General features: G+C 51.9%; 1 protein-coding gene across 8 annotated transcripts in view; it reads left to right on the forward strand.

Moving 5' to 3' along the window:
• PTPRE (protein tyrosine phosphatase receptor type E) overlaps positions 1-22,806 on the forward strand; it is a 179,879-nt gene extending 157,073 nt beyond the window's left edge. For 7 of the 8 annotated variants that reach the window (XM_069566883.1, XM_069566876.1, XM_069566879.1 and 4 more), the window contains 11 exons: positions 2,978-3,097; positions 4,405-4,568; positions 7,501-7,636; positions 7,901-8,050; positions 8,403-8,496; positions 9,786-9,862; positions 10,643-10,777; positions 14,051-14,176; positions 15,352-15,518; positions 17,218-17,353; positions 19,940-22,806. In XM_069566883.1, the coding sequence (XP_069422984.1) occupies positions 2,978-3,097; positions 4,405-4,568; positions 7,501-7,636; positions 7,901-8,050; positions 8,403-8,496; positions 9,786-9,862; positions 10,643-10,777; positions 14,051-14,176; positions 15,352-15,518; positions 17,218-17,353; positions 19,940-20,014 (1,380 nt within the window). In that variant the 3' untranslated portion in view covers positions 20,015-22,806. The remainder of the gene's footprint in view (positions 1-2,977; positions 3,098-4,404; positions 4,569-7,500; positions 7,637-7,900; positions 8,051-8,402; positions 8,497-9,785; positions 9,863-10,642; positions 10,778-14,050; positions 14,177-15,351; positions 15,519-17,217; positions 17,354-19,939) is intronic. The other variant, XM_069566881.1, reaches the window with a different exon arrangement.
• Positions 22,807-27,100: the final 4,294 nt, after the last annotated feature.

Consider the following 27,100-nt stretch of genomic DNA (forward strand, 5'->3'; position numbering starts at 1 on the left):
AAAAACACAAGGTGTGTTGAAGTCGGATTGATTTGGTATTTCAATGTGTTCGATTAGCTGTTTCGACTTCAGAAAGTAATGCACATGCATTATAAGAACTTGAAATCTCTATAAAGAAGTGCCAGTCAAGCTGATTCATTTCCTAAGTGTGGCTCCCGGACAGGACTGCCCTGGGTGGGGTGCAGGCAGTGAGCCACCGGGCAGACCCCTCGTGCAATTCCTGTTGCAATGTGAGGGACTGCGGGTCATGTCAGGAGATGACATAAAACATAATGGAGACAGAAAATAAAATACAACAGGGACAGTGGAGGTCCAGGAGGGACAGACCAAGATGCAAGGCCTGGCCGAGGCCCTGCTGGGCTCCGTGTCGGGTTCAGAGATGCTGAGGCCCCCTTGGGCCTGGGAGGCATTCACTTTTCAACTCCAAGGACACAGACCCCTGTAGAATAAACTGGGACACAGCATGACTGGGAATCTGGAGGTGTGGTGGAGAGGAGGCAGCCCCGACCCTGGTTCCTGGGCCAGGCCAGGCAGGAGGGCTCGTGTAGAGGACGATGGCGCTGCTGGGTCTTAGAGACTGGGGCACGGGGTCGGGGGAGCTATGCCAGATGCAAGCAGAGGGAAGCACTGGGGCGTGTTTGTGAGGCGAGGAGCAATCTGCTGGACCCAGAACCAGGATGCCCACTCCAGGAGCAGAATGGCTAGAAATGCATCAAGGCCCCAACCGGGGCTTGCAGCCCGGATATTGGGCTGACGTGGATGGGCGCGCGAGGGCTTCCTCAGCAGTTAGCAGAGGCCTGCGCTTTCGCTCCAGAGTTGAAAGCAGAACAAGGAGGCAGATGGGAAGCTAGCAGCAGGCAGACTGTTCTTCTCGCACGTTCCAGCGCGAGGGCCCAAACAGGGGTGGTGGCAAGTGGGTCAACAAGGAGACACAGCTTGGTCAGAGAAATCTGTCCTGGGGCTTGTGTGGTCCTGGCTCCAGCCAAATATAGGAGCCATCCACCGTCACTCACTGGCCAGGGGCTGGCCGGCCTGTCCCCACAAAAGCCCAGGCCGCTTGGCTAGGGCTCAGGGTAAGGGGGCCCAGGGGCTGCCCTATGGGATGGAAGTGACAGACCGTGGGGAACTCAGCCAGGGCAGGAGAGGGGAGGCCGGCCAGCAGGAAAGGCAGCCACGAGGTGGCCCCCAGCTCCCCCACCACTAATTTATTCCACCCAGAAAAGCAGCGGAAAAGCCTCCAACCCCACCCCACTTCCGGTCCGGGAGTGGAGAGGGGTTTTCTTTTGTTTCCAAGGGAGCTGGGACAGGGCTAGGGAGGGCCAGCCTCCTCCTCCTCCTCCGTGTGAATCCTGCCCAGGCCCCCTGCATGCTCTCTCACCGGAAAGAGTGATGGGCGGAAGCAGGGGGTTCCCAGGCAGCCACACGTCGTCGTGGGGTGGGGTGGGTGCGGGGGTGGGGGGGGGGCGCTGTGGGGGAGGTGTCCCGGTGCTCTGAGCGGATGCTGCAGCCCCATGCCTTGGACGAGGAGGCTGACCTGGAGCCCGGCGTCCCCTAGGACCAACTGATCTTTGGGCCAGGCTTTCGGGGGCTTGTTTGCAAACGAGAGACAGAGACCAGTGCAGGGACGGTGGGGCTCGGAAGGCGCCCCCGTCTCCCACATCAGTCATCTTGTCGCTACATTACTTGACATGCCCTCTCCCCCCACTTTCTCTGCAGCCTCCTACTGCATTTTTCCATCTCTGTGACTCAGACTCAGCCTGCCTTTGGGCCTCGATTTTCAGTGTCTCGATAAAATGGTTTCTCAATGGAGTTCCCCTTTTCTTAATTGCTTATACTTCTGTTGTGGTCTCCTTGGCTTCAGCATCCTGGCTTGGTGTTGTGAAAGCTGGCATCTCATGATCTGATGGGGGTGGAGTGGGGGTGGTGTGCGGGTGGCAGGCGGTGGTGACCGCTGGTAGATGGGAGTGCCAAGGGCGTGAAAACAGAGCACACGCTGAGCCCTGTGGGGGTCTGAGAAGCAGCCCTCCGGTCCTCGAGCGAGAGTCTGTCAAGGCGAGAGTCTCTGGAGGGTCCCCAGGAGGCCAAGACTGCCCCAAACCATGACCTTCAGGGTGGGCTTCTCCTCGGGGTCCCTTCAGAGCTGCCCAGGGCCAGGCTGCAGGAGAGGAAGTTGGTGGGTGTCGTCACACAAGCCCTGGGCTCTGGTAAATACCAGCTGACTCTTGTTTTATAGGATTATTCATCCTCGTGGCCTGGCCTGTGAGCTGCGCCCAGTGTGCCATGTCCAGGGTCAGCCATGGAGCAGGGGTCCCCCCATTAGAGGGACCTCATGCCTTCAAGTCCTCCTTGCAGGAGGATGCCCTGGGGTCAGGAACTGGAGGCCCAGTCCCCACCCTCTCCTGTGTGGTCCATTTATAGTTCTGGGGGAGGGAAAGCAAAGGAAGACCACTCTGTGACCACCCACCCATCCAGCTCTACAAATTCCTACATCAGTCTTATCCCTGGCTGGAGAAAAGTCAGGGGCGTTCAGCTGACAAGTCCGTGACTCTTCCACAGAGGGTGGGTGGGATGCGAATGGAGTTCGCCCTCAACGCTGGGCGGGAAAAATGACCCACCAAATCCGACGGGCAGTGTTTGGGGAGCACGTGGTCCTCTGGGGCTTGACGAAGCCCCGCCCAGGTGAGGCTGCTTCCACGTGGGTCCCCAGCTCTGTAGAGCAGCTCAGCCCGACGGTCCAATCAGTACGTGTGGTTAGTAAGGGGATGAGTAACCGAGGCATCAGAGGGGCCCGATTCTGGTCTCAGTCCTGCCGCTAAGCAGCACCGAGGAGACGGAGACGCACCGCCGCGGCCTCTGAGGACTGTGTCGCTGGAGCTGGCTGTGTGCTAGGCCTTGTGTCCGTGGTCCGGGCGGAGGGCGACGAGGTGATGAAAGGCCCCCCGCAGACCTCCTTTTTCTGCCCACGTGTCCCACGCAGGAGAAGTGCCACCAGTACTGGCCGGACCAGGGCTGCTGGACGTACGGGCACATCCGGGTGTGTGTGGAGGACTGCGTGGCGCTGGTGGACTACACCGTCCGGAAGTTCTGCATCCAGTCCGTAAGCACGCGACTTCCTGCAGAGGCAGGCTTGCGAGGCGAGGCACGCGTGCGCGCTTCATCATAGGAAGCACTTGCCTTACCCCAACACCCCCACCCCACCCCCACCCCACGCCCACCCCCAGCAGCTCTCACAAGGGGAGACGAGGCGGAAGCGGTGCCGGGCAGGGATGTGGGATGCTCCCCGCAGATCTGAGTCTGCAGGGCAGCTGACAGGCAGGTGCACGTGACCTTGAGTCAGGGTCGATACTCCTGGCTCCCAGAGACCACCTGGGTGGAGGAAGTTGAGTCAGTTGGAGCATCCTGACGGTGTGGAAAGGGGTCCCCCACTCAGTTACACAGGGCCGTTTCACACACTGGCATGGAGACATGAGGTTTTTCTTTTTTTTTTACAGTTTCAAAATTATATCTGAAACATTTCCTTATTTTTCAAACTGTTTTCCTGCTAGTCACTCCTCCTCCGAGATGATTTAAGGCAGCCTTCAATAAAAACACCTGTAGGCGAGGCGGATGAAATAAGAGATTTCAGAGATTAAAAAAAAAAAAAATTAGAAAAAAGCGGAAGGTGGTTTTATCAAGAATCAAAGGTAGAGTGATGGGTGTGGTTATATCACAGAATATGAGCCTGAGCTTCCTAGAAGCCACAGCAAAAGAGGAGAGAGGATGAGCTTCATCATATTAGTGTCCCCGACCTTGGCCTACCTCCTCCCAGAAACACATATGTGCACACACGCACACACACGCTTCCAAATACACCATATAACTTCCATGACTTGGGGCAGAGAACCAAGCTCCTCGGTTCTGGGTAAGAAGAGTGGAGAAAGCTTTTGAGGGAAGCGTTGGGGTGGGGTGGGGTGGGGTCTCCCAAGGGTAGACCAACCAGATATTTTCCCCACAAACCAAGCCGCTTTTGAGAGTGAAAGCTTATGCTGTTGGCAGTTACATGGCAATATACAGTCGCGGCAAACTGGGACGCAGCCAGCCTGCTGGCCGACGGGCCTGTGAGCCCTAGGGCCAGCTGCAGGGGATTGCCTGGCTGCTGGGGCCTGGCCCAGCCCGGTCCTGGCCCGGGTGACCGTGGACCCTGCTCTGCTGTTCCCGCCGCTATGGGGTCCAGTAAGCATCAGGGTCTCCCACTCCCGGGCGTCCAGTCTTCACTGATGGGTCCCTCTCTGCATGAGTCCCCACGGCTGCTCACGCCTGGACAGCAGAGGGGGACCTCGAGCAAGTGTCCTGGAGCCGTGATGCTAGGGGTGGGGAGGGGGCAGGGGCCGTCCCGCCCGCTCACGTCTCCGCGTGTCCCCACAGCAACTCCCTGACGGCTGCAAAGCACCTCGGCTGGTCTGCCAGCTGCACTTCACCAGCTGGCCTGACTTCGGGGTGCCTTTCACCCCCATCGGCATGCTCAAGTTCCTGAAGAAAGTGAGGACGCTCAACCCCGCGCACGCCGGGCCCATCGTGGCCCACTGCAGGTGCGTGTGGGGCGGGGCCAGGCAGCCCAGGAAGGATACAGCCTCCAGGGGGAAAATGACCAGTGGGCGGACATCAGGGTGGGCAGAGGGGCGGCTGGGGTGACCTGAAAGTACCTCCCAAATACCGGACGCAGCTCAGAGAATCTCTCAGGGCGAGAGCTGGAGGGATGCCCTTCATCCGGGGAGGCAGAGCCCTTCGTCAGTACCACCTGTTGGGGAACCTTAGTATCAAAAGCAGACAAGCGCCTTGTGACCTGGCACTGCACGCTCCTCTGAGCCACTGGCTTTGCAGAGTCTGGGGCATGGTCCAGCCCCGCCTGGCCCTCTCAAGGGGGCAGCACCCCCTTCTTGCTCAGACTTCCTGAAAGCCAGAGTTGGTGTGTTGCTTCCACTGAACACCTTTGTGGCAGATTTAGAGCCCCTGTGTCCCTGGAGGGCAGGTGCCTCTTGTCCCTGACCGGGCCATGATACTCAGAACGACCCCACCTGTAACAGCCGGAAACCCCGTGTCCAGTGGAGAGTGACAGCCAGTGAGCAGGACCGTCCGTCCTCCAGCTGGAAGGGCAGGGCCACTGGCCTGAGTCCCTGCACAGGGAAACCTCTCCGAGGCGCGGACCCGCGGTGGCCCCAGCTAGAGGGGACACCGGTCAGCAGCATGTCCTCAGGACAGCGAGTTTGAAAGGCCTGTTGCAGGCAGGCAGGCAGGCGCGCTCCTGTTCCCATCAGCTGACAGTCAGCTGGCTGGGCTCCAGATGGCAGGGATGAAGGAGCCGCCTCTGTGTGGGTTCAGGGCTGGCTGCAGGGAGCGGTTCAGCTCTGTTTTGTTCTGATGCCTCCAGATTCCCTGGTGCTAGTGGACCCTCCGCGCCTGGCCCCTCCCCTGCCCGCTTCCCCGCTCGCCACGGTGCTGGGGCAGGTCCTTTGCCCTTCGTCTTGGCTTCCACCCTCCGCCGCTGCCTGTGGCCGAGAGCCCCAGCTTCCGCCTGGCACAGAAGCGCTCTTCCCGGGGAAGTGCGTGGCTGCAGTTGCTGCCGCAGCTCCTGACTTCTCTGTGTCCTGCTTCGCCAGCGGGTTTTTCTATACGGGGATGGACGCCCTTCTCTCTGGTCTGTGTATCCCCATCGAGCTGAGTCCCATGCGGGCAGATGAGTGGTCCAGGCAATGCCTGGGAGCAGAGGCTCCCACCAGGAGTTCAAGCCCGCCAGCATCCTGGAAGAGGCTCTCACAGGCTGGCAGAGCCCAGTCCTCAGGAGGGAGCGGACTTGACAGCCTCATCCCTCTAAATATACCTTCACTTGGGTCTCCTTGGGCTCCAGAGTGTGTATGGCCTGGGGCTGGGGGCTTAGCCATTTCCTTCTGTGCTCCGGCACTCACTCCTCACCCTCAACAACCACCCCCCGCAATCCCTTAAAAAAACTGCCACTCGGTCCCTGATGAAACCACAGGGAGAGGTCTCTGGCTGCGGCTCTGAGCTCCACACCAGCATCCAGAGTCCAGAAGGGGAAGACCGCCTGGCCTGGGGCTTCTCCTGGTGGAACCAGCCTGGCCCCTTTCACTGCTGAAGTCCCCTGCTCCCCCCTCCCGGGGCTTGAGCCTCTTGCAGCCCGAAGTCAGCTACGTCCTGGCCCCTTCCACGCACCTGCTGGGTGGACTGTCTTGACCTGGCTCTGCACCCGACGATCGTCTCCTTCTTTGTTTGTAAAGAACTAAGACTCCTGAAGGAGCCCCTCATGTCTCGTCCACTCTCTCCTCCCCGTGATGAGCAGGGAGTCTCCAAGGGGGCAGGTCTTCACTGCTTGTCTACTGCCATTTTGTAGTCTGGTGGAAAGTGTGGTGCCATCCTCCCCTCAAAAGAGGAACACGGTGGGGGGGCTTCATTCCTTAAGTTGTGAACCTTCTGTTTAAAAGATGGCTTTCTTTTTTAAAAAGAGGCTAATGCTGCAGTGGGTTGGAGTGCCGGGGGCAAGCCCAGTTCAACCTAGTGATCCTGCACCCTTGGTTGCTGCGTGCAGTTGTGGTCTGGACCATTAGGGACTTTTTGGTCCCATGGATGTTGGCTGAGTTTTTTTGTATACCTGCTGAGTCCTGGGTGTTGGGGAGACACATATGGACAGCCTGCATTGGTTGGAGGGAATCTAGATGGACAGGTAGGGTGGAGGTGGGAGGACGTGCAGAGACCGCTGTGGGGAGACCAGCTCAGGAGTGGCATTGGGCAGCTTCCCAAAGAAGGATACCTCTTGGTGGAGCCCCTGAGCACTAGCTGGCCCCAGCCAGCCTGGGGTTCAGGGCTGGGGTCCCAGATAGAGCCAGCTGGTGCCCCAATTTGCATGAACTTGGCCCCAGGGCCAACAGACCTGGCCTGGAGTCTTTCTTTCCTGTGAAGAACCTGGAAAAACATATCAAGCATGACAAAAAAAAAAAAAAAAAATCCAGGTGCACAAGTGATAATGAGGAGACAGCATTCGGTAATAGAAGAAAAATTACCAGTACAATTCACACAAAGCTTAGAGAGCGGCCCTTTTCCATAAGCCTGTTAGTAGTCTCCAGTCCACCTGCAGTTGCAGGGCCTGCAGGAGACGTGGGTTCGACCCCTGGGTTGGGAAGATCCCCTGGAAGAGGAAAGAGGAAATGGCAACCCTCTCCAGGGTTTCTGCCTGGAGAATCCCACGGACAGAGGAGCTTGGTGGGCTACAGTCTCTAGGGTCTCAGAGTCAGACAGGACCGCAGTGAGAGCTCCCTGGCCCTTGAAGGAAATTTGAGATCTTGTCCCCGAGATTTGGTGCCCTCCGGTGGCCTTACCTGGATTTGTCTTTATTAACGGAGGGAAGTTTGTGCGCCATGAAGACGTTCGGCTTCATTGAGGGTGGCGTGTCCTGTCATCGCAGTGGGGACAGGGGACTCACGACATGGCCTCTTCCTCTCTCTCCCCAAGTGCGGGTGTGGGCCGGACAGGCACCTTCATAGTGATCGACGCCATGATGGACATGATGCACGCGGAGCAGAAGGTGGACGTCTTTGACTTCGTGTCCAGAATCCGCAATCAGCGGCCTCAGATGGTTCAGACAGACGTGAGTCATGCCCTCCTCTGGCCCATCCGCCTGTGCTGGTGTGAGCTTGGCTCAGCAAACCCCGACGCCCCGGGACGCAAGTCAGGTGCACGCAGAGCGGTGCCTGGCCGGGACCGTGTCACCCCGGCCCTCGCCAAGGCCGCAGATGGTCACTACAGAGAGCCCTTAATCTGACGTTCCCCGCAACCCCTTCCCCTCTGCACAAAGAGAAGGGGCCCCCTACTCCAGGGGCCCCCCTTGGAGCCCGTCTGGGTCTCCCCACAGATGCAGTACACGTTCATCTACCAAGCCTTACTGGAGTACTACCTCTACGGGGACACCGAGCTGGACGTGTCCTCCCTGGAGAAGCACCTGCAGGCGCTGCAAGGCCCCACCGCCCACTTTGACAAGATTGGGCTGGAGGAGGAGTTCAGGGTAAGCGCCGACCTGCCCTCCAGGAGGACCGGGCCCGTCCACACGAGGCTGCTTGCAGCTGCTTCCTCCCTTAGGAACTCCCGGAAAAGCAAGGGGGTCCGTCCTGTCCGTGACTTTCAAGGGAAGAACAACGGGGACTCTCAGAGCTCTGCAGCCATGTCGGTGGCGGGGTGGGGGAGGGGGTAATATCGTACGTGCACATTTTATCTCCCAAGACTCGGGCCGCGTCTGGAGATGGAGACAGGCGTTTCCTCTGAGCGGGTGTCCCTGATGGCAGTGGGGTTAGAAGGCTGAGCAGTCTCTCAGGAACGTCAGGGTTTTAACTGCGCGGCTGTGTCTCTCTTCGCTGCAGAAACTGACAAACGTCCGCATCATGAAGGAGAACATGAGGACAGGCAACCTGCCCGCGAACATGAAGAAGGCCAGGGTCATCCAGATCATTCCATGTAAGGGGCCGCCCGTGGAGGGTAGGCCCTTGCGGCATGCGCCATCGGGCGGGTACCCTGGGGCTTCAGTCGCTGGAAGGTCGTTGACCACCCGCTCCTATAAACCAGGGGTCCAGGGCGGGGTGCCCTCGGGGAGCTCTGTCAAGTGTGGGGAAGAGAACACCTGCCTGTGAAGATGTGAGTGACCTAGGCTGTCCCGCGGGTGTCAGGCGGGCAGCTTGTGACCTGGACTTGGAGGCGGGAGAGGGAGGGGGACTTCCTGGAAGTGGAGAGATGAGCTTCGGGCCTGACGTGGTGCCTCCTGACTCTATGAGATGCCATCCCATCTTCCCCGAAGCCTGGGCAGAGGCATGACACCCCGCTGTACACAGAGTGGAGTTCTGGCCCGTGCTATGCAGCTAGACCCGAAGGGAACTCAGCTGAGACCTTTCAGGGAGAGGCCTTGGGGCTGGCACACCGTGGGCAAGGGAGGCATCGGGCACTGGGTGGCCTGAGGTCTAGGGGGACAGAAAGCCTACAGGCCTGGTAGGAGCAGAGGCATTGGAGGAACCCCAGGGGGAAGGGGAGGCGCCCGCCTAGAGGGGAGGTGGTAAGGCTCACCCAGACCTCTCCTCTGCATCCCCTCCTGGACTCCAGCTCATGCAGCAGCAGGCCCTCACATGGACCTGCCCAAGCCGGCAGTGCATGGGGCTGGGCAAGCCCTCTCCAGCCTCAGACCCTGGAGGCTCTGTGGCTGTGATGCCTCTGGCAGGCTATGCCACGTTGCCTGGCCGGCCACACTCCTTTGACACCTTAAATTTACTTTAATGTTTACGTTTTGGTATGAATGGCTTCAATTTAGGCTTCCCTGGGAACTCAGCTGGTAAAGAATCTTCCTGCCATGCAGGAGACCCAGGTTCAGTTCCTTGATCGGGAGGATCCCCTGGAGAAGGGATAAGCTACCCGCTCCAGTATTCTTGCCCGGGGAATCCCCAAGGACAGTGGAGCCTGGCAGGCTACAGTCCACGGGGTTTCAAAGAGTCAGACATGACTGAGCGACCAAGTACAGCCCAGCACCTCAATTTATGACCGATGAAGACAATGAGTCAGTTATTTGAGAACTTTCCTCACAAAACACAGCTTCCCCTGGCCACTTGAAGGAACCTAGTTTAGGAAGGAAACCTTCCAAGGGGTTGACTGTATTTAGTGATTTTATCCATAAGCTTTGTCTCGGAAGCTCCTAACAGCGAGTTCAAGTTTGCTAGGCAGGATGGGGTCGCTTCTGACCCACGGGATGCACTGCTTTACAGACGACTTCAACCGAGTGATTCTCTCCATGAAGAGGGGCCAGGAGTACACGGACTACATCAACGCGTCCTTTATAGACGTAAGTGCCGGGCACCCGCCGAGCCTACGTGCCTGGTGGGGATGATAGCTCCCTTTCCCTGTGATCACAGTCTCTTCACCTACTTGCTTTCACAATCAGAAAGGGTGGACACGCCCCCAGGAAGCCAAACCAGTTCATTAGCAAACACTTGCTGAAAAAAAAAAAAAAAGAATAAGGAACTCTGATATAGAGGATGTACGTGCACTTTTAAATAATAGGCTGCTTTTCCATTCTGCCTTTAATACATCGTAACTTCTCTTTTCCTTCGCTGTTAAACTCTAGCCCTCTGTCCCTGAGCTTTCTGTCCTGTGACCACAGTCCGGTTCAGGCCCTGTCACAGGCTGCCTTGTGCACAGCAGAGCTGAATGGGCGGGAGACAGCATTGCAGTCAAGTCCGTGTGTGGATTCTGGTTTACAGACGAGAGAACGCTGTGCTGGAGGGGGGGTCACGCAGGCCCCAAGCCAGGACCGGGGAATTAACTCACTTCCTCTAACTCTGCACCCTCTCTGCCCTGCCTTGATGCTGTTAGCTGTGACACGTACAGACACATTCTTAATAGAATCAAAGCCAGTCCAAGCAAGGGTCCTGTTACCTGGTACAGAGGTGAAGGGTCCCCTTGACCTGTTTTCTGGGCGTGTGCCATCTGGGGCTCGGCTCAGGCCCCGGAAGCCTGAATGCCGTCCCTCCTGTGGCCCTGGGCTGTCCTAAAGCCACGTGTCCCAGCATGGGAGAGTGGGGGGTGGGGGGAGCCAGACTTGAACCTCTGCTCCCGTTTGAAGGGCTACCGGCAGAAGGACTACTTCATCGCCACCCAGGGGCCCCTGGCGCACACTGTGGAGGACTTCTGGAGGATGGTCTGGGAGTGGAAGTGCCACACGATCGTGATGCTGACCGAGGTGCAGGAGAGAGAGCAGGTCAGCCCGCCCCCCGCCCCAGCGGCCTTCAGGGCCGCTCACACCCACCGGGTGCAGCCCACCCGATGGACTGCCTGTCCCTTGGGAACACCTCACCTGCCATCAGCTGTGAGGCCAGGCCACAGCTACTGAGGAGGGAGAGAGGCTGCAAATGAAAAAGGTTTTATTTCAACTCCCCCCGCCACTCCAGTTCATTGTAACTACCCACTGGCTGCTGTTCTTAGCCTACATTTTATTTAAAGTGAAGTCGCTCAGGCATGTCCGACTCTTTGCGACCCCATGGACTGTAGCCTATCGGGTTCCTCTGTCCATGGGATTTTCCAAGCAAGAGTACTGCAGTGGGGTGCCATTTCCTTCTCCAGGGGATCTTCCTGACCCAGGGATAGAACCCTGGTCTCATGCACCGTAGCCAGACACTTTACCGTCTGAGCCACCTTTAACCTGCCTTGAATTTCTGCCATTTTGTGTTTGCCACAAATACATATTTGATCACAACCTGTTGAAGGAAAAGACCTTTATTCACTTTTCTTGGGGCAGAAGATGGAGGTATTGAAATGTGTGCCTAATTAATATAGTCCTGGTAGAAGTGAATGGGTTAAATGTTTCTTTTGTCCCAGAGATCCATCTAGAGGCACATAATCTTCTTATTTTTATTTAATAGCATCATAAACACTTTTGAGCCCATCATCCAATCGAAAAACCAAACTTTGGCTGATAACATATACTTACTTACCTAGGTGTTTTCCTAAGAGGTATCCACTACCCTGAATTTGTGGAGTTTGACTTCTTTGCTTTTTAAAAACAGTTTTATTGGGACATAACACACATATCACACAATTCCTCTTTCTAAAAGGTCTGGTTCCGTGGGTTTTAGCCTACTCACAGAGTTGTACAGCATCACTAATTCAGATCGTTTTCATCACCTGAAAAGAAACCCCATACCCACGAATGATCACTGCCTACTCCCTCCTCACAATCCCTGCAACCACAGGTTAGTTACTTTCTGACTATGAAGTTGCCTCCTCTGGACATTTCATATAAATGGAATCATGCCACCTTTTTTTTATGATTGAGCACTTTCACTGAGCGTGTTTATAAGGCTCATTCATGAATCAGTTCTTCACTCTTTTTTTTTTTAATAGTATGGCCCTAAATTCTGTGTTTTCCTTCATTAGTGTTTGGACATTTGGGTTGTTTCACTTTGGGCTGTTACGAATACTGTTTTGAACACTCATGGACAAGTTTTTACGTGGACACATATTTTTATTTCTCTTAGGTAGATGCCTAGGGCTGGAACTGCTGGGGCCTGTCATAACTATATTGCAAACTCATATCACTTAACTGTTCAAGCAGCTCCCCACCAGTAATGTACGAGTGTTCCCGTTTCTCCCCATCCTCATCAACACTGACAATCATCTTTTTAATTAAGCCATCCTAATGAATGTTTTCTTAGCTTTTTAAGAAATCTTTTTTTATCGAGTATATATATTCCTAAAGAAGCTACTGTTTAGTTCTGTCTGCTTTTCAACTTCATATTAAGAGGGCACCATTAAGGTATACAAAGGGGCTTCCCTGGTGGCTCAGCCGGTAAAGAATCCACCTGCAATGCAGGAGGACCTGGGTTCGATCCTTGGGTTGGGAAGATCCCCTGGAGAAGGGAACGGCTACCCACTCCAATATTCTGGCCTGGAGAATTCTACAGACTGTACAGTCCATGAGTCACAAGGAGTCAGACACAACTGAGTGGCTTTCGCACAAGGTATACAGTCTTCTGAGACTTGACTTTTCCACTTGAAGATATGCATTCGATATTTTGCTGTGTTGCTGCCTGTAACTGTGGCTCATGCATCATCATTTCCTTATGCTCCATGACACAAACTACATCCTGCATCCACTGACTTGCCCCTCCTTCTGTCCTGGGCATTTGGGTTGATTTCATTTTGTTGTTTTACAATGCTGTGGTTACTTTCTTGTATGTGTCTCATGATGCATGTGGAATTGTACGGTTCAGAGACAAAAATGCCACGTTGGAGAGTGTGTGAACGTTCGAATTGGCAGGGCAGTTCCTAACGACTTTCCAAAGTAGTTATGGTTTTCAAAGCAGACCCTGGATGAACGTCATTCTTCTACATCCCCAGGATTGTCTGGCACCCTCATTTTTGTTAATTAAATAGGCATAAATATCATCTCTTTGTGGCCTTCATTTGCATCTCCCTGACCCCTCTGAGGGCAGGCATCACTTTGTGTATTTATAGAGGATGATATGTTTCCTCTTGTGCAGAGTGCCTGTTCATGCCTTTCCCTCATTCTTCTTGTGGGCTGTTTGCACTTTTCTTGTTGATTTGGAGGATTTCTTTATATATTCTTGGTACTGATTCCTTGTTGCTTTTAAGTATTGCAAGTATCTCATCTCAGCTGATGCCTTGTCTTTTTACTCTCTCAATGTCTGTTGGAGTTCCCCAAGTGGTTCAGTGGTAAAGAATCTGCCTGCCAATGGAGAAGATGCTGGTTTGATCCCTGGGTGGGGAAGATTCCCCGGGAGGAGGAAATGGCAAGCCACTCCAGTATTTTTGCCTGGAAAATGCTATGGACACAGGAGCCTGGTGGGCTACAGTCCATGGGGTCGCAAAAGAGTCAGATACAACTTAAAGACTAAGCAACAACAAAATGTTTATTGATGACATAGGGTTAATTTTAATATAATCTGATGTTGAGATCTTCTTTGTCATGGTTGGTTAGCTCTTTGGGGTTCTTGTTTGGTAAACCTGTACCCCCAAATGAAAAGATATTTTTTCTAAGGCGTTCACAGTTTTATTTTTGACTTCAAGTCTTACCCTGTCTTGGTTTGTCTTTATTAAACTTCAAGTCTGCCATATACAGTCGTGTAGGTTGCACACTGCCCAACTCCAGGAGGGGCCGGGGCATTCATATCAGTCCAGGCAGCTGAGCCAGGCAGGTGAGTTAGGGATCCAGCTCACTTCTCCCGTTCAGAGAGCTGATTCTCCAGCTCCAGCCACTGACTGGCCCCTCCTCTGTGTGCTGTCGTTTCTGCTCTGTGTCTGTCCTGCAGACACACGCATACCTGCTCCTGGGCTGTCTGCTTTGTTCCCTTGGTCAGCAGGCAGTGGCATTCGTATTTATGCTCATGTGTTACTTTCCTGTTCAGATGAAATGCATTAAATGGTTTGACAGCACGCCTGTATCCTATTGTTAAAACGGCTGGCAGCAAATTCTTTAGTACGAGACTTAGAACATTTTTATTTTATCCCCCAGGATAAATGCTACCAGTATTGGCCAACAGAGGGCTCAGTGACTCACGGAGAAATAACGATCGAAATAAAGAGTGACACCCTTTCTGAAGCCATCAGTATACGAGACTTCCTGGTCACCTTCAATCAGGTATTGTTGACGGAGACCTTTAGTCTCTTGTGAACAGAACACCCTGCAGCCATCGTGTGGGCTCCCCACGTTCGTGTCAGTGGTCAGCGTGGGCGGTCGGCAGCCGTGTTACCAAGTGGCTGATCTCCCATAAGATTTCACCTCCATGATCGTCCCCCAGCTCCTTGCTAGAGTGCAGGGATGGTGGGGCCAAGTAGCCAACTCCAAGAGGCGCCCTACTGCTGCCCAGTCCCTGGGAGAAACAACCGTGGGTCAGAGAGCAGGAGGAATGAATGGGTAACGCCACAGAGGCCTCCTGGGCTTCTCTGCCAGACCCCTTCTCAGAGCCTCCCGCCACCCCCCACCAGCCAAGTCTTGGGAACGCTCCCTGTGTGTCAACCATGGGTAAAATGACCTACCTATGGGATCTGATTCCGAGCCCAAGACGGTCAGTACAGAGAAACCCAGCTTTGCCCAAAGACTTGGTCTCCTCCACGTGGGTCGCAGAAAGACCCAGGGCCCCTAGACTCTGAAACTGCTCATCCCCAGCCTTGAAGAGACATGGGGGGTCCTGAAAGTCAAAGTCGCCCAGTCGTGTCCAACTCTATGCGACCCCATGGACTATACATTCCGTGGAATTCTCCAGGCCAGAATACTGGAGTGGGTAGCCTATGCCCTTCTCTTGGGGATCTTCCCAATCCAGGAGTTGAACCCAGGTCTCTCACATTGCAGGAGGATTCTTTATCAGCTGAACCACAAGGGAAGTCCAAGAATACTGGAGTGGGTAGCTATCCTTTCTCCAGAGGATCTTCCCAACCCAGGAATTGAATTGGGGTCTCCTGCGTTGCAGGAGGATTCTTAACTGAGCTATCAGGGAAGTGAGGCTTCTTACAAAACAGGGATGATTCTTGTCATCTCAAGCAAAACTACCCAGGGTCCCATAACAGGGGCTGGCAGGCCCTGGGGGCTCCGGGGAGCATCCTTTGACTGGCGTGACCCCTACCCAGAAGGAAGCACGGCTGGCCTTCTGCTTTAGGGTGACCACAGCCTACAAGCAGCCAGCATCTGGGAGGCCAGCCAGATGAGAACTCCGCGGGCCGCCTGAGACTGTGGCCTGAATCCCCCCCGGGCGGGGTTGGGAGGGTGGCCGGGTGGCTGTGACCGCGCAGCCCTGAGACGCTCTTCCCGCCCCGCAGCCCCTGGCCCGGCCAGAGGAGCAGATGCGGGTGGTGCGGCAGTTCCACTTCCACGGCTGGCCCGAGATTGGGATCCCGGCCGAGGGCAAAGGCATGATTGACCTCATCGCGGCCGTGCAGAAGCAGCAGCAGCAGACCGGCAACCACCCCATCACCGTGCACTGCAGGCAAGTGGGCCCGACGCGGACCACGCCCAGCCCGCTGCTCCCCTCAGCACCACGTCCCTGGACCCGTCTTCTTCACCTCCCCTGCTCCCAGACTTAACACAAAGGCATAAATATCTTCCTAGACTTGCAGGAGCATTTGGTGAGAAGGAGCCAGGAAGCGACTCAGACACATTTCTTTGTGCTTTTTAAGTTGTCAAAAAAAAAAAAATAGACACGTTTCCAAGCGCAGCTCAGACAAACCCTGAACTTGAGTTATCTTCGTTTTGAAAGACTGGTGTGGCTCTGGCTGCCATGCCCACCCAGCACAGCAGGAAGCTTTTCTTGAATTACTCAGGGATGTCTAGGCTAGGGTCCATAACAGAGGGTCCGCAGCCCCAGCCCACCACTCAGCCTGGCTCCCAAGCCCCCCACCCTACCGTGAGCAGAGGGACCCACCAGGGGGCACCTGGACACAGCAGGACACCCCCCCAGCAAGAACCTTGATAAACAGCTTTATGAGGCATAAGGTGAATCCTATAGAGACATGCCAGCTCTCATTCCTTCTGGGCCAGGGCCCCCTGCTGGCAGGGACCTTGATCACCCTTGTAAAACTCTTCCTGCGAGAGCTTGGGGCATCTGATCTTGGGGTGGGGTTGATTTGTGGAAGCTTGGGGTGTCTGATCTTGAGGTGGAGTCTGACTTGGGGAAGCTTGGGGTGTGTAATCTTGATGGGATCTGATTTGCTTCTAAGACTGCACTTCTGTACCTCTGTCTACATGTGGCTCCCATTTTTCTGACTGCCATTTGCCCCCACCCGCTTACCCCTCGTGTCAACAAAGCCCGGCTTAACCTGGTGGATTGGTCTGGCCGCTTTCCTGACCTTGGACCCAGAGATGCGCCCTTTGGGCACGGCCAGCAGGGGGTGCACACACCTAGGTTTTCAGTCCCTGGTGCCTTCGTAGATGTCCTTTAGAATAAATGAGAACTGAGTTCCTTCTTGTTCCGCCTCGGCAAACCCAGACGGAACGTTATGGGTGTCGGGCACCAGGGATGCCAACAAAGCTGAGCGAAACCCACAGTCGGGATTTGGGGCCCTTTGGGAACCCCGCGTCCTCCGAGGGCTCCGGGGAAGAGGCCAGCCAAGCCTGCCTGCATTAGGCCTGCTCTCTCTCTCCCAAGAGGGTCTGCTTCCACAGGGTTTATCTGTTAAGCAGAGCAGATGCAGACCTTCACTGTCGGGAGGGGTCAGTTATCTGACCCTGCCTGCCAGGGGCTGTCCTTTGTCCAAGCAACCCTTCCATCCACCCGCACACCTCCCATCTCGGAAGATGGTCCCTGCACACATGGGGAGTCGGCCAGGATTGCAGCTCCCTATGCCTAAACAGGGAGGGGTTTTGCTCCTAAGAAGTTTCCAGGTGATGTAGCTGCTGCCAGCCCAGGGGCCATCCTCTGAGAGTCCCCCGACAAGGAGGAAGGGAAATGGGTCCACCAGCTTGAAAACTCGTCACTGGTTCTGGTCTGACTCATGTTACATTTAGGCACGTTCTTGAGGACTTCTGTGCTTGCTGACTCTCTGTCCAGAGCCAAGCTCCATATAAAATGGTCGTTAAAGAGCCAAGCTCCGGTCGTTCCAGCGCTGGCGTGCCGGGCCTGGTGGAGGCTGTGGGTTTCTCATGCCCGAGGGCGAGATTCGGTGTCTTACTCCCTGCTCTCTCTGCAGTGCTGGAGCTGGGCGGACGGGGACTTTCATAGCACTCAGCAACATTCTGGAACGGGTCAAGGCTGAGGGGCTTTTAGATGTATTCCAAGCTGTGAAGAGTTTACGACTTCAGAGGCCACACATGGTGCAAACCCTGGTAAGAAACGGCTTCCAGAGGAGTTGAGAATTGTCTCATGTTGCATTTGATGTGTGTTGCACTGAAGTTCAAGTCCACCGGGAAGGAAGGAGGGAGGCTACGTTTCCAGGACAGAGAGCTGAAAGTCCCAGACAGCATACAGCATACAGAAGCTTCACAGACTCCCTTCCTCCCTTGCATCAGGGTGGGGTCTGTCCCCTGGGCAGACGCGAGAGGAGGGGCACTGCCCTGGCTTTCGATGATAAGACCCGTTGGACAGAAGCCCAGCTGCGCGTCAGTGAACTGTTCTGCAGATTCCAGTCTACGCTTACAGACGTAAACGTTCACACGCGGAGGTGACATTTACAGTCCTGATTCTTGCCATCTTCTGCCTTCCATGGGTCATGTGGACTCTTGTCCTTGGCTGGGTCTCACTCAGCCTCCAGGCGCTGCCCAGGGGGCTTAAGGAATCCATGCAGAGTGCAGTTGCCCATAGGTCTTCCTTCGTTCCATGGTGAAAACCCACTCTTTCTGGTTTTCAGAGGAGATGGCCTCCCTACCAAATTTGGTGATTGCCCTCCAACAGCAAGTTCAGTTTTCAAGACCGTTATAACCCGTTGCTTTTCTCAAGAAAAGTAAAAGTGTTTGTCATGTCCGACTCTTTGAGACCCCCCATGGACTATAGCCCACCAGGCTCTTCTGTCCATGGGATCCTCCAGGCAAGAACACTGGGGCAGGTTGCCATGCCCTTCTCCAGAGACATATTTATTTTCCCCAGTTCAGTTCAGCTGCTCAGTCGTGTCTGACTCTTTGCAACCCTATGGACTGCAGCATGCCAGGCCTCCCGGTCCGTCACCAACTTCCGGAGCTTACTCAAACTCATGTCCATTGAGTCGGTGATGCCATCCAACCATCTCACCCTCTGTCGTCCCCTTCTCCTCCTCCCGCCTTCCATCTTTCCCAGCATCAGGGTCTTTTCCAATGAGTCAGTTCTTTGCATCAGGTGGCCAACGTATTGGAGTTTTTCCCAAGGCTTCCTATCTTAGGACTTGCCCTCCCAGGCCCCTAGCACAGCCCACTGGTTCTCTGTGCTCACTCAGTCCTAACGCAGGCACTTTCTCTTTCCTTCCAAGGGCTGGGTGACCGGGTGGGATCTTAGTAGCTGGAAGGGAGGACCCTGTAGTGACTCTTGACTCTCCCAACTCCCTTGCAACCACAGGACAGCCGCTTTTGGCTCCGTCTTTCTTTCCCTGCAAAGCACAGCTCTGTCCTATGCTGGCTGGACCGAGACCCCAGAAGGGCTAGATGGGCTAATGTTTGGCCTCTTCCAACCCAAAGGCCGGTCGATTCTTATTCAATGTAAATTTAGGTAAGAGGCTGAATCCAAGGTGCTGGGAAAGAAGAGGAGGGAGCTAGTAGCCTCCCTTGGGCCCCCCGCTTCCCCAGCTCCCATATTAACTGGGCCAGCAAGTGACCAGGGTCTCCAAGGGTAGCTGCCGTCTGTTGTTCCTTAAACCACCGGAGTCCACCCCCATATCTGCTTACTGTTGTGCTCATAGTTTTCCTAGACTCATGGTAGGCTCTCTAAGAAAGTTCAGGCATTGCCATTTTCCCCATCTGTTTCATTTCCTCTTTTCCCCCTGCCCTTTGGCCGCATTGCCCAGCATGTGGGATCTTAGTTCCCCAACCAGGGATCGAACACGCACTCCCTGCATTGGAAGCTTCAAGGCTTACCCGCTGCAGCACCAGCGAAGTCCTCATTTCTTCTTTTCAGTGCTCAGTACTGGTAGTGTGACACGCGCTGCTCGCTGGTCCCCCGTTAACCCATCACCTGGCTCTAGTCTCGCAACCCCAAAGAGCTGCTGGAAGGTCAGAAGTCAGGCGATGTCCAAGTGTGCTAATGAGAGCCTCACACAGATGTGTGGAGGGGCCTCCCCAGGTGGCCCAGTGGCAAAGAATCTGCTGCCAGTGTAGGAGACACAAGAGATGGGGGTTCAGTCCTCGGGTCGGGAAGATCCCCTGGAGTAGGAAGTGGTGACCCACTCCAGTATTCTTGCCTGGAAAATTCTGTGGACAGAGGAGCCTGACGGGCTACAGTCTGTGTATTTACAAAGAATCGGACACAACTAAGCATGCACGCACTCACAGATGCAAGGCATCATTCTTTTGAATTTTAGTAAAGTTGATATAAAGCAATGCCCTTTTGTAGTGTAAATTTAGGTTTAAAAATAATCTATATTTCCATCTTATTTAACTTTTATAGATTATTTTCTTTGCATTATGAAGCTTGATGTTAGGTTTGCTATTATTTTTTCGTTCCAAAGTAGTGGTTTTTAGTTTAAATATGAAAACTAGAGATCTCTCACTCAGAGAGTGAGTCCAAAATACACTGAGTTGAAACATTGACATTTTCTATGTAGAAAAATAGATTTGGAAACATGTACCTAAAAACTAAATTGTGTAACAGACATTTATATGCATCAGGATATACACTATTTTAATAACTGGTCAGACTTTTTTATGTCTTCTCTCTAGTCTTTCTTTGAATTAAATTAATTAAATATATCTTTAATATTATTTTAATATGTTCTTGGTTTTCTTTTTCAGGAACAGTATGAATTCTGCTACAAAGTGGTACAAGATTTTATTGATATATTTTCTGATTATGCTAATTTCAAATGAAAATTCCTGCCTTAAAATATTTTTTAATTTAATGGTCAGTATATTTTGTAAAAATCATGTTAATTTATTTCATAGTTGACATTAATATCCTTCGTAATTTCTTTGTATATATTTTGTTATGCTTTAAAGGCCACCTGCTGTAAAGTTATTAAATCTTAAATACGCCCTTTAAAAACTGGAATAATGTATTAAGGTCAAATAATATCCCATAAAATATATATTTCTGCTAATATCAGTAAAAAAATATTTTAATTTTTCATTAGATTCATGTCACTTAACTTCACACAGTCAGCACCTCTAAAGATCTTAACATGCCGAGTGTGTTTATTTATGCAAGGTATTAACCACAACTTCATTAGCAAATAATCGAGGACTGAGAAATTAGTGGAAAATTTCATGATATTGATTTCACAGCCCTGTGCAGTGGCAGGTTTTTGAAGGCAAACTTCCCGTGAAGATATGGTGTAAACAAGGAGTCCTATAGGCCTCAGCCTCAGTCCATGTAGTTTTCCTTTACCTTTTGAAAATCAAAGAAGACTTTTCAACCTGAGTCCAGGTCTAAAACACACTGGAGTAATTGGTGGCTATGTAGTGATCCTTAAAAATGCATTTATCAAGACTGTGTTGTGACATCTTGTCGAGACAAAAGAGATGTGAAGGCCAGTGGCCCAGTGGCCTCGGGTCCAGCAAACCAGCTCGCAGAGCGTCACTCCCGTCGCGCCGCTTGCTCTCCATCTGTCTGGGTGGTTGACTCAGATGACCCTCTGAGAATCACACCCACTGCCCTTCTCACTCCTGTGTCCCCCGCCTGCACTCCACCATTCTGCCCTGCTAGTCGTGAGCTATACCTCGAGGCACAATAAAAAATCACTTCCCATTCCAAAAGGTCAGATAGCACATCTGACATGCACAGAGAAGCCAGGAGCTCCTGCCTGGGAGAAACAGTCGGGCAACCACAAGCAATTATGCTTTAAACTTTCTGAGAAGGTGTTTTGGTATTTTAAAAAATCTCTTGTAAAAGTTAAGACTGTTTGTAAGAAAAAAATAGTTAAAATATAGATTTATACAGTTTTTTTAAAGTCCCACTCCTTAATATTTAATAAAAGGAAAGAAAGAGAAATCCTTACTCTAAAGACTAACTTCTTTTTGAATGGTTCCTATTGAGACTTCTGACACTGGATAATAATGATCTCATTGCCACTCAGGATTGGCTTGTGGGGCAAAAAAAAAAAAAAAAAGAGGACGAACATGGAAAGGTTTAATTTAATGGCAGCGACCTCTTCGTGGCCATCAGGTGCCTAAACAGATGAGCACAATGTAAAAAAAGACATCTGGTCTATCTTTCTGTAATCATTTAACATGTGCATTTTGGGGTACTTTTTTTTTTTTTTTTGCTTTCTAAAAGAGATATGAATCTAAAGACCTAATTTGATATTTCCACTGGTAACTGATTGCGTGAGTGCAACCCAGGGTGAGTGATGTCCTAATAACAGGCCCACAGTTAATCAAGGTTCTTCTGCTCCTCCACGCCCCACCCAAAGGTCAGAGGAGCCCAGCTGGACGGACAAAAGCACAACTTTGTGAGAGCTGCCACCACCAGCAGCCCTGGGCTCCTCACGCAGCCGACCGCCGCCCTCTCCCTTCTGGGCGCACTGATGGTGCTTTTGGGTCAAAGAGGAACATGGAGGGAGCTTTGCAAGACGCACCAGGTGGCCCCATTTGTTTCCATTGTTAAAGTCCCGCGCCCGAAGTCCTCCTTTGACTAAAGGGGAAGAGAGAAAGTTGAGCACCGAAGCCTAGAAACAGAGCTGATGTTGGCAGTGATGGCAACATGGGATCGAAGTGCCCCAGGGCCTGGATGGGGGCCAACTTCAGGAGCCTTCACTGAGCATCCTGCAGGCCCTTTCGTGGTCTAGCTGGCATCTCGTGTCGTGGGATTAAGGCAGACCTTTTCAGGGGTGCCCTCGGGAAAGCACCCCGTTTGTTTGTGTGTATTTCCTGCCCTTTGGGCCGTCGCCTGCATCTGCTGAGGCTCCACGCTGGTGGTTCTGAGAACAGAGCAAACGCCACTGGCCCTGGGGTGCAGCACCCTGCTCCCTCCACAATCACGGCAGCACTTGCTTCCCCGGGGGGCTCAGTCACCAGCCTCTGGGCCCCTGCCATCACCCCATGGCTCTGATTCCAGCCTTGGTGGGCGCTCCAGGACTCCGCATCCTGTCTGCCTTGCCCTGAAAGCTGGCACCTCCTCCCCTTGGGTCAAAGAAAGTCCGTTGTACATAACTGAACAGCGCCATGCTGGGAAAGTCGTTTTTCCTTTGACATGTTTCTCTGTTGCATGCGGTTGCATTCAAAGGCCAAATAGCGATCAGAAGACGACCCGTTCTGATCTCCTTGCTTTATCGGTCACTGTGTGACTCGCTTTACAGTCTCTCTCATGTGCTTTACGAGTGAAGAATGCGCACCAGTGTTTTAAAAGGTATTTTTATGTATTTTTTAAAACTTTTTAAAATGAGCCTGATGCCTCTGTTTCAGCATTTGGAGACATGCCTTTTTTTAAAATGTATGATTACTGATATTTCTGTTGTGTTTAACTAAGTTGTGTTTAATTTATGTGCAATCTTTATAATATATGTATGTATTCTGGTTTCAACTATCATTTCTTTTTGTTTTATTCCATTTATCATTTGATCTTGCTCTGATTCTAGTGCCAGTGAACGTTGCTGAATTTGTATATGCAAATTGCAAGATCCAAAATATTCTGTTGCAAGGATAAATCTTTACTTTGACTTCCAGCCTGCGTCTCTTTCTTCAGTGAAGTCTCCTAATCTTATTCCTGTGCCTTAAATCCTTCTAGACAAGACATTCATTAGGAGGTAAGCCTGGATTTATGTAGACAATTTCAGGACTTGTAAAATCTAACTCAGAAGTGGCACAGACTTGTGTGGGAGTGGTGGCTAATGCACTGGCCTTCAGAAGCCCTGGGTGGTTCGTGAAGCCTGGATTATAACCGCCTTACGGAGGGCGACCCTCCCAGAGTCCAGACAGAAGCTCTGAACAGTGGTTTCTCAGAATACCCAAGGAAGGTGACCGAATGCTCCACGCCCACTGCCAGGTGGGATCAGAAAGCCTTTCCAACACTGCTTCTCCTCCTGAAACCTCAACTCCTGTTAGGCCTTCCTTTCCACATCTGTGTCTGGGGATCCCAGATCACTCTCTTTTTCAGTTTCACACCTTCCCTAATACACACACCAGCTTCCTCTTTCAGATATTCTGGGCCTAATGTGGAAATTGAAGCATATGCTTTTTATTATTGGTTGCATTTATTTAATAAATTTTATAAGCTTTGATATATTTGTTAAAATGGATCATCTGAAAACCTTTATTCCTCTTCATCTGAAAAAAATTACCTGCAATGAATGCTGTTTGCTCCTATGAACCCTCTAGCTATTGGGTTTGCCTTATGGGTCTGTGGGTTTCCCAGGTGATGCTAGTGATAAAAGAACCCACTGGCCAGTGCAGGAGACATGAGAAGCGGGTTCGATCCCTGGGTTGGGAAGATCCCCTGGAGAAGGAAATGGCAACCCACTCCAGTATTCTTGCCTGGAGAATTCTATGGACAGACGAGCCTGGCAGCCTGCAGTACATGGGGTTGCAGAGTTGGACACGACTGAACGTGCACGTATGGATCTGTCTGTCTGCATGTCTGTTAAATAAGGGGGGGCTCACTTCTGCTCTCGGTGTGGAGGGGGCTCTTTCCCCCGTAAGTGTAAGAGAGCAGGAGAGTGGGAGGCGCAGATGCAGCCTGAGGCAGGCAACAGCGGGGAGAGGGGCAAGGAGGAGTTTTGGAGGAGGGTCCGTGAGGACAGGAACCAGCAGCCGCAGCCAACTGGGGACCAACAGACTTGACCACCTGGAGGGGTGCACAGACTCAGCAGGGTGTGAGGGGCTGAGAGGGAACAAACCCCAAGTCTGCCTCAGAGAAGCCCATTTTCAAATAGAAACACACCAACGCACCCCCTGTGATAACATCCCAGGATGGGCCAGCAGGTGAGCCGATGGCCAGGGGAGGTCAGCACCTGGCTGGGACTGGATGGTGCAGGTTAGGGGCGTGACTTTTAGCAGGCTCTGTGGCTTTTCCAATAATTGAAGACCATCTGCAGTGTGGATGGTCCCCATCACTAACCATGCCTTTCGAGCTCTTGTCAAGCTGAGAGGCAAAAGAAAAAAACCATGCCTCTGATCAGTTTGCATTTCCCTAACTTCTAGTGGGTTGAGAATCATTTCACATTTATTTGTATTTCATCTCTGAATCACCAATTTGTATTTTTTATCCATCTTCCTAATCGAGTCATTTGACTTTGCCTTATTATTTTGTGTTAGTCGCTCAGTCATGTCCAACTCTTTGTGACCCCATGGACTGTAGCCTGCCAGACTCCTCTGTCCATAGGATTCTCCAGGCAAGAATACTGGAGTGGGTTGCCATTCCCTTCTCCAAATTCAGGTATAGTAATTCTGTTTAAAACATGGATAGTGACCCTTTGTTATTCATGTTATACCCAACCCACCATAGGCTCCTACCCCTGGGACTTGCCCGCAAGTTCACTCCCAGAATCTGGTTGTCAGGGCTGCCAACCTCTGGCAACAAGCATGGTCATTTGCTGATTCTGCAGCCTGGACCAAATCTCTGTCCTGGAGTCCAGACAAGGAGGACAAGGCCTGGGTGGGGGGGAGTCCCCTCCCCCAAATACCAGGGCTGTTCCTGCAGGACCCAGCGGGCCTCCTGGCTGGGGGTAGGGTGGAGGGAGTTCCTGTCTGGCTATGGCAGTTGTGGAAGTGCAGGCAGGAGGCTGGGAGCTGGCCCTCTGCCCTACCCCTTTCTGCCACTCACTGTCTCCATTTGGTATGATTTTCTTTCCCCCTTCCTCCCTTTAATAAAAATACTGAGTTTTAACATCATTTCATCTCAGACACTTCCTGCACCTGATCATCAGGGTATAGACTCGTCAGTCTGCAGTCTGACCCTGGATGGACAAAGCTTCATCCTAGAGGGGGTCACCTAGCTCCCACTGTGCTCTGTTCCACCAGGAAGTACAGCATGACTCTGGGCCATGAAACGGGGGGGCCAACCTCGCCTGGGAAACCAGGGTAGGGGAAAGAGGCTTCTTGGAGGGAGTCTCACTGGAGCTGAGCTCAGGGCTGAAGGGAAGCAGGAGTCGGGGAGAGCAGGGTGTGTGTGAGTGTGAGCATGAGTGTGTGTGTGAATGAATGGGTGTGTATCCGTGTATATGAATGGGTATGGATCCATGTGTATTTGTGTATGTGTGAATGGATGGGTGTGTGCCTGTGCGTACATGCATGCATGTGAATATACTACATGTGTGTATGAGCATATGCAATACTGTGTATCCGTGCATATGTATGTGAATGAATGGGTGTGTGTACGTATATGCATGTGTGAGCATATGTAAGAAACCTATATTCGTGTGTATGTATGCTTGTGTGTGCATGAATGGGTGTGTGTGTGTGTGTGTATATGTTCATGTATGCATGTGTGAATACTACATGTCGGGGGTAGAGTCTTAACTAAGGAAGGCAGGAGATGACTGGTAGAAAATTAAAGCAGAAAAATCACGTCGTGGAAAACTTGGAGATAAAGTAAAACTAGCTTCCATTTAATGAGAGCTTTCCATCAGAGGGATGCTACTTTCTTGGAATCTGAGGCTCAGAGAAGTTACCAAATCACACAGCAAGTAAATGTTTATTTCTCGTACCCCATTCTCAAGCACACAATTAGCCTTGCTAAATAGTAATGGTTAATATTTCTATCTGATGCTTCCTCCCCCCAAAAATGCTAAGGATGTGTCCTGTGGATGTGCATTTTTTAAAACACGTTTGTGACCTTCTCTAATTCAGCACCTACAACCATATAAAATAAAACTACCCTTCTTTTTAAAATTATTTGTTTTACAATATTGTATCTGTTTCACCATACATTGACTTGAATCCGCCATGGGTGTACATGTGTTCCCCATCCTGATTCCCCCTCCCACTTCCCTCCCTATCCCATCCCTCTGGCTCATCCCAGTGCACCAGCCCCGAGCACCCTGTATCATGCATCGAACCTGGACTGGTGATTCATTTCACATATATTACACGTTTCAATGCCATCCTCCCAAATCTCATCCCACCCTCTCCCTCTCCGAGTCAAAAGACTGTTCAATACATCTGTGTTTCTTTTGCTGTCTCACATACAGGGTTATCGTTACCTTCTTTCTAACTTCCATATATATGCGCTAGTATACTGTATTGGTGTTTTTCTTTCTGGCTTACTTCACTCTGTATAATAGGCTCCAGTTTCATCCACCTCATTAGAACTTATTCAGATGTATTCTTTTTCATGGCTGAGCAATACTCCATTGTGTATATGTACCACAGCTTTCTTATCCATTCATCTGCTGATGGACATCTAGGTTGCTTCCATGTCCTGGCTATTATAAACAGTGCTGTGATGAACACTGGGGTACACGTGTCTCTTTCAATTCTGGTTTCCTCGGTGTGTATGCCCAGCAGTGGGACTGCTGGGTCATATGGCATTTCTATTTCCAGTTTTTTAAGGAAAAAATCACTTCTTATGCTCTTGAAATACTTTGCTAAAGAAAGCAAGAAAATGTACTGATACATTTCAGTGAGATTTTGGGTTAGAAATGAACCTTAATAGCTTTTTAATTAATTTTTACCCCATTCCCCAGGAACACAGCTAATTGAAATTTTTCTCTATGTGAGGTTCATAATTATCGCTAAATCTGAAGTGCTGGCAGAACAACTGAATCATAGGAAATTCCTGTTTCCTTGAATTTTGTCTAAGTGACACACTGATGACTCCCACGTTCAGAAGGCCTTTTCTAAGGAGGCTCCCGCTTCCTAAAACACCATCCCTTCTGCTCGTCGGAATCCCACTCTTTGCGGCCCCACTTGACGATGACCTCCGATTTCAGGCAACGCCCTCTAAATAACTGTATTAATAAGGCAGCCAAAATAGCAAAAACAAATACCCCTGACCCAGACAGACGTGCCTGGATTCACGCA

Source organism: Ovis canadensis, chromosome 22, assembly GCF_042477335.2.
Source record: "Ovis canadensis isolate MfBH-ARS-UI-01 breed Bighorn chromosome 22, ARS-UI_OviCan_v2, whole genome shotgun sequence".
In the NCBI taxonomy this organism is placed as follows: domain Eukaryota; kingdom Metazoa; phylum Chordata; class Mammalia; order Artiodactyla; family Bovidae; genus Ovis; species Ovis canadensis.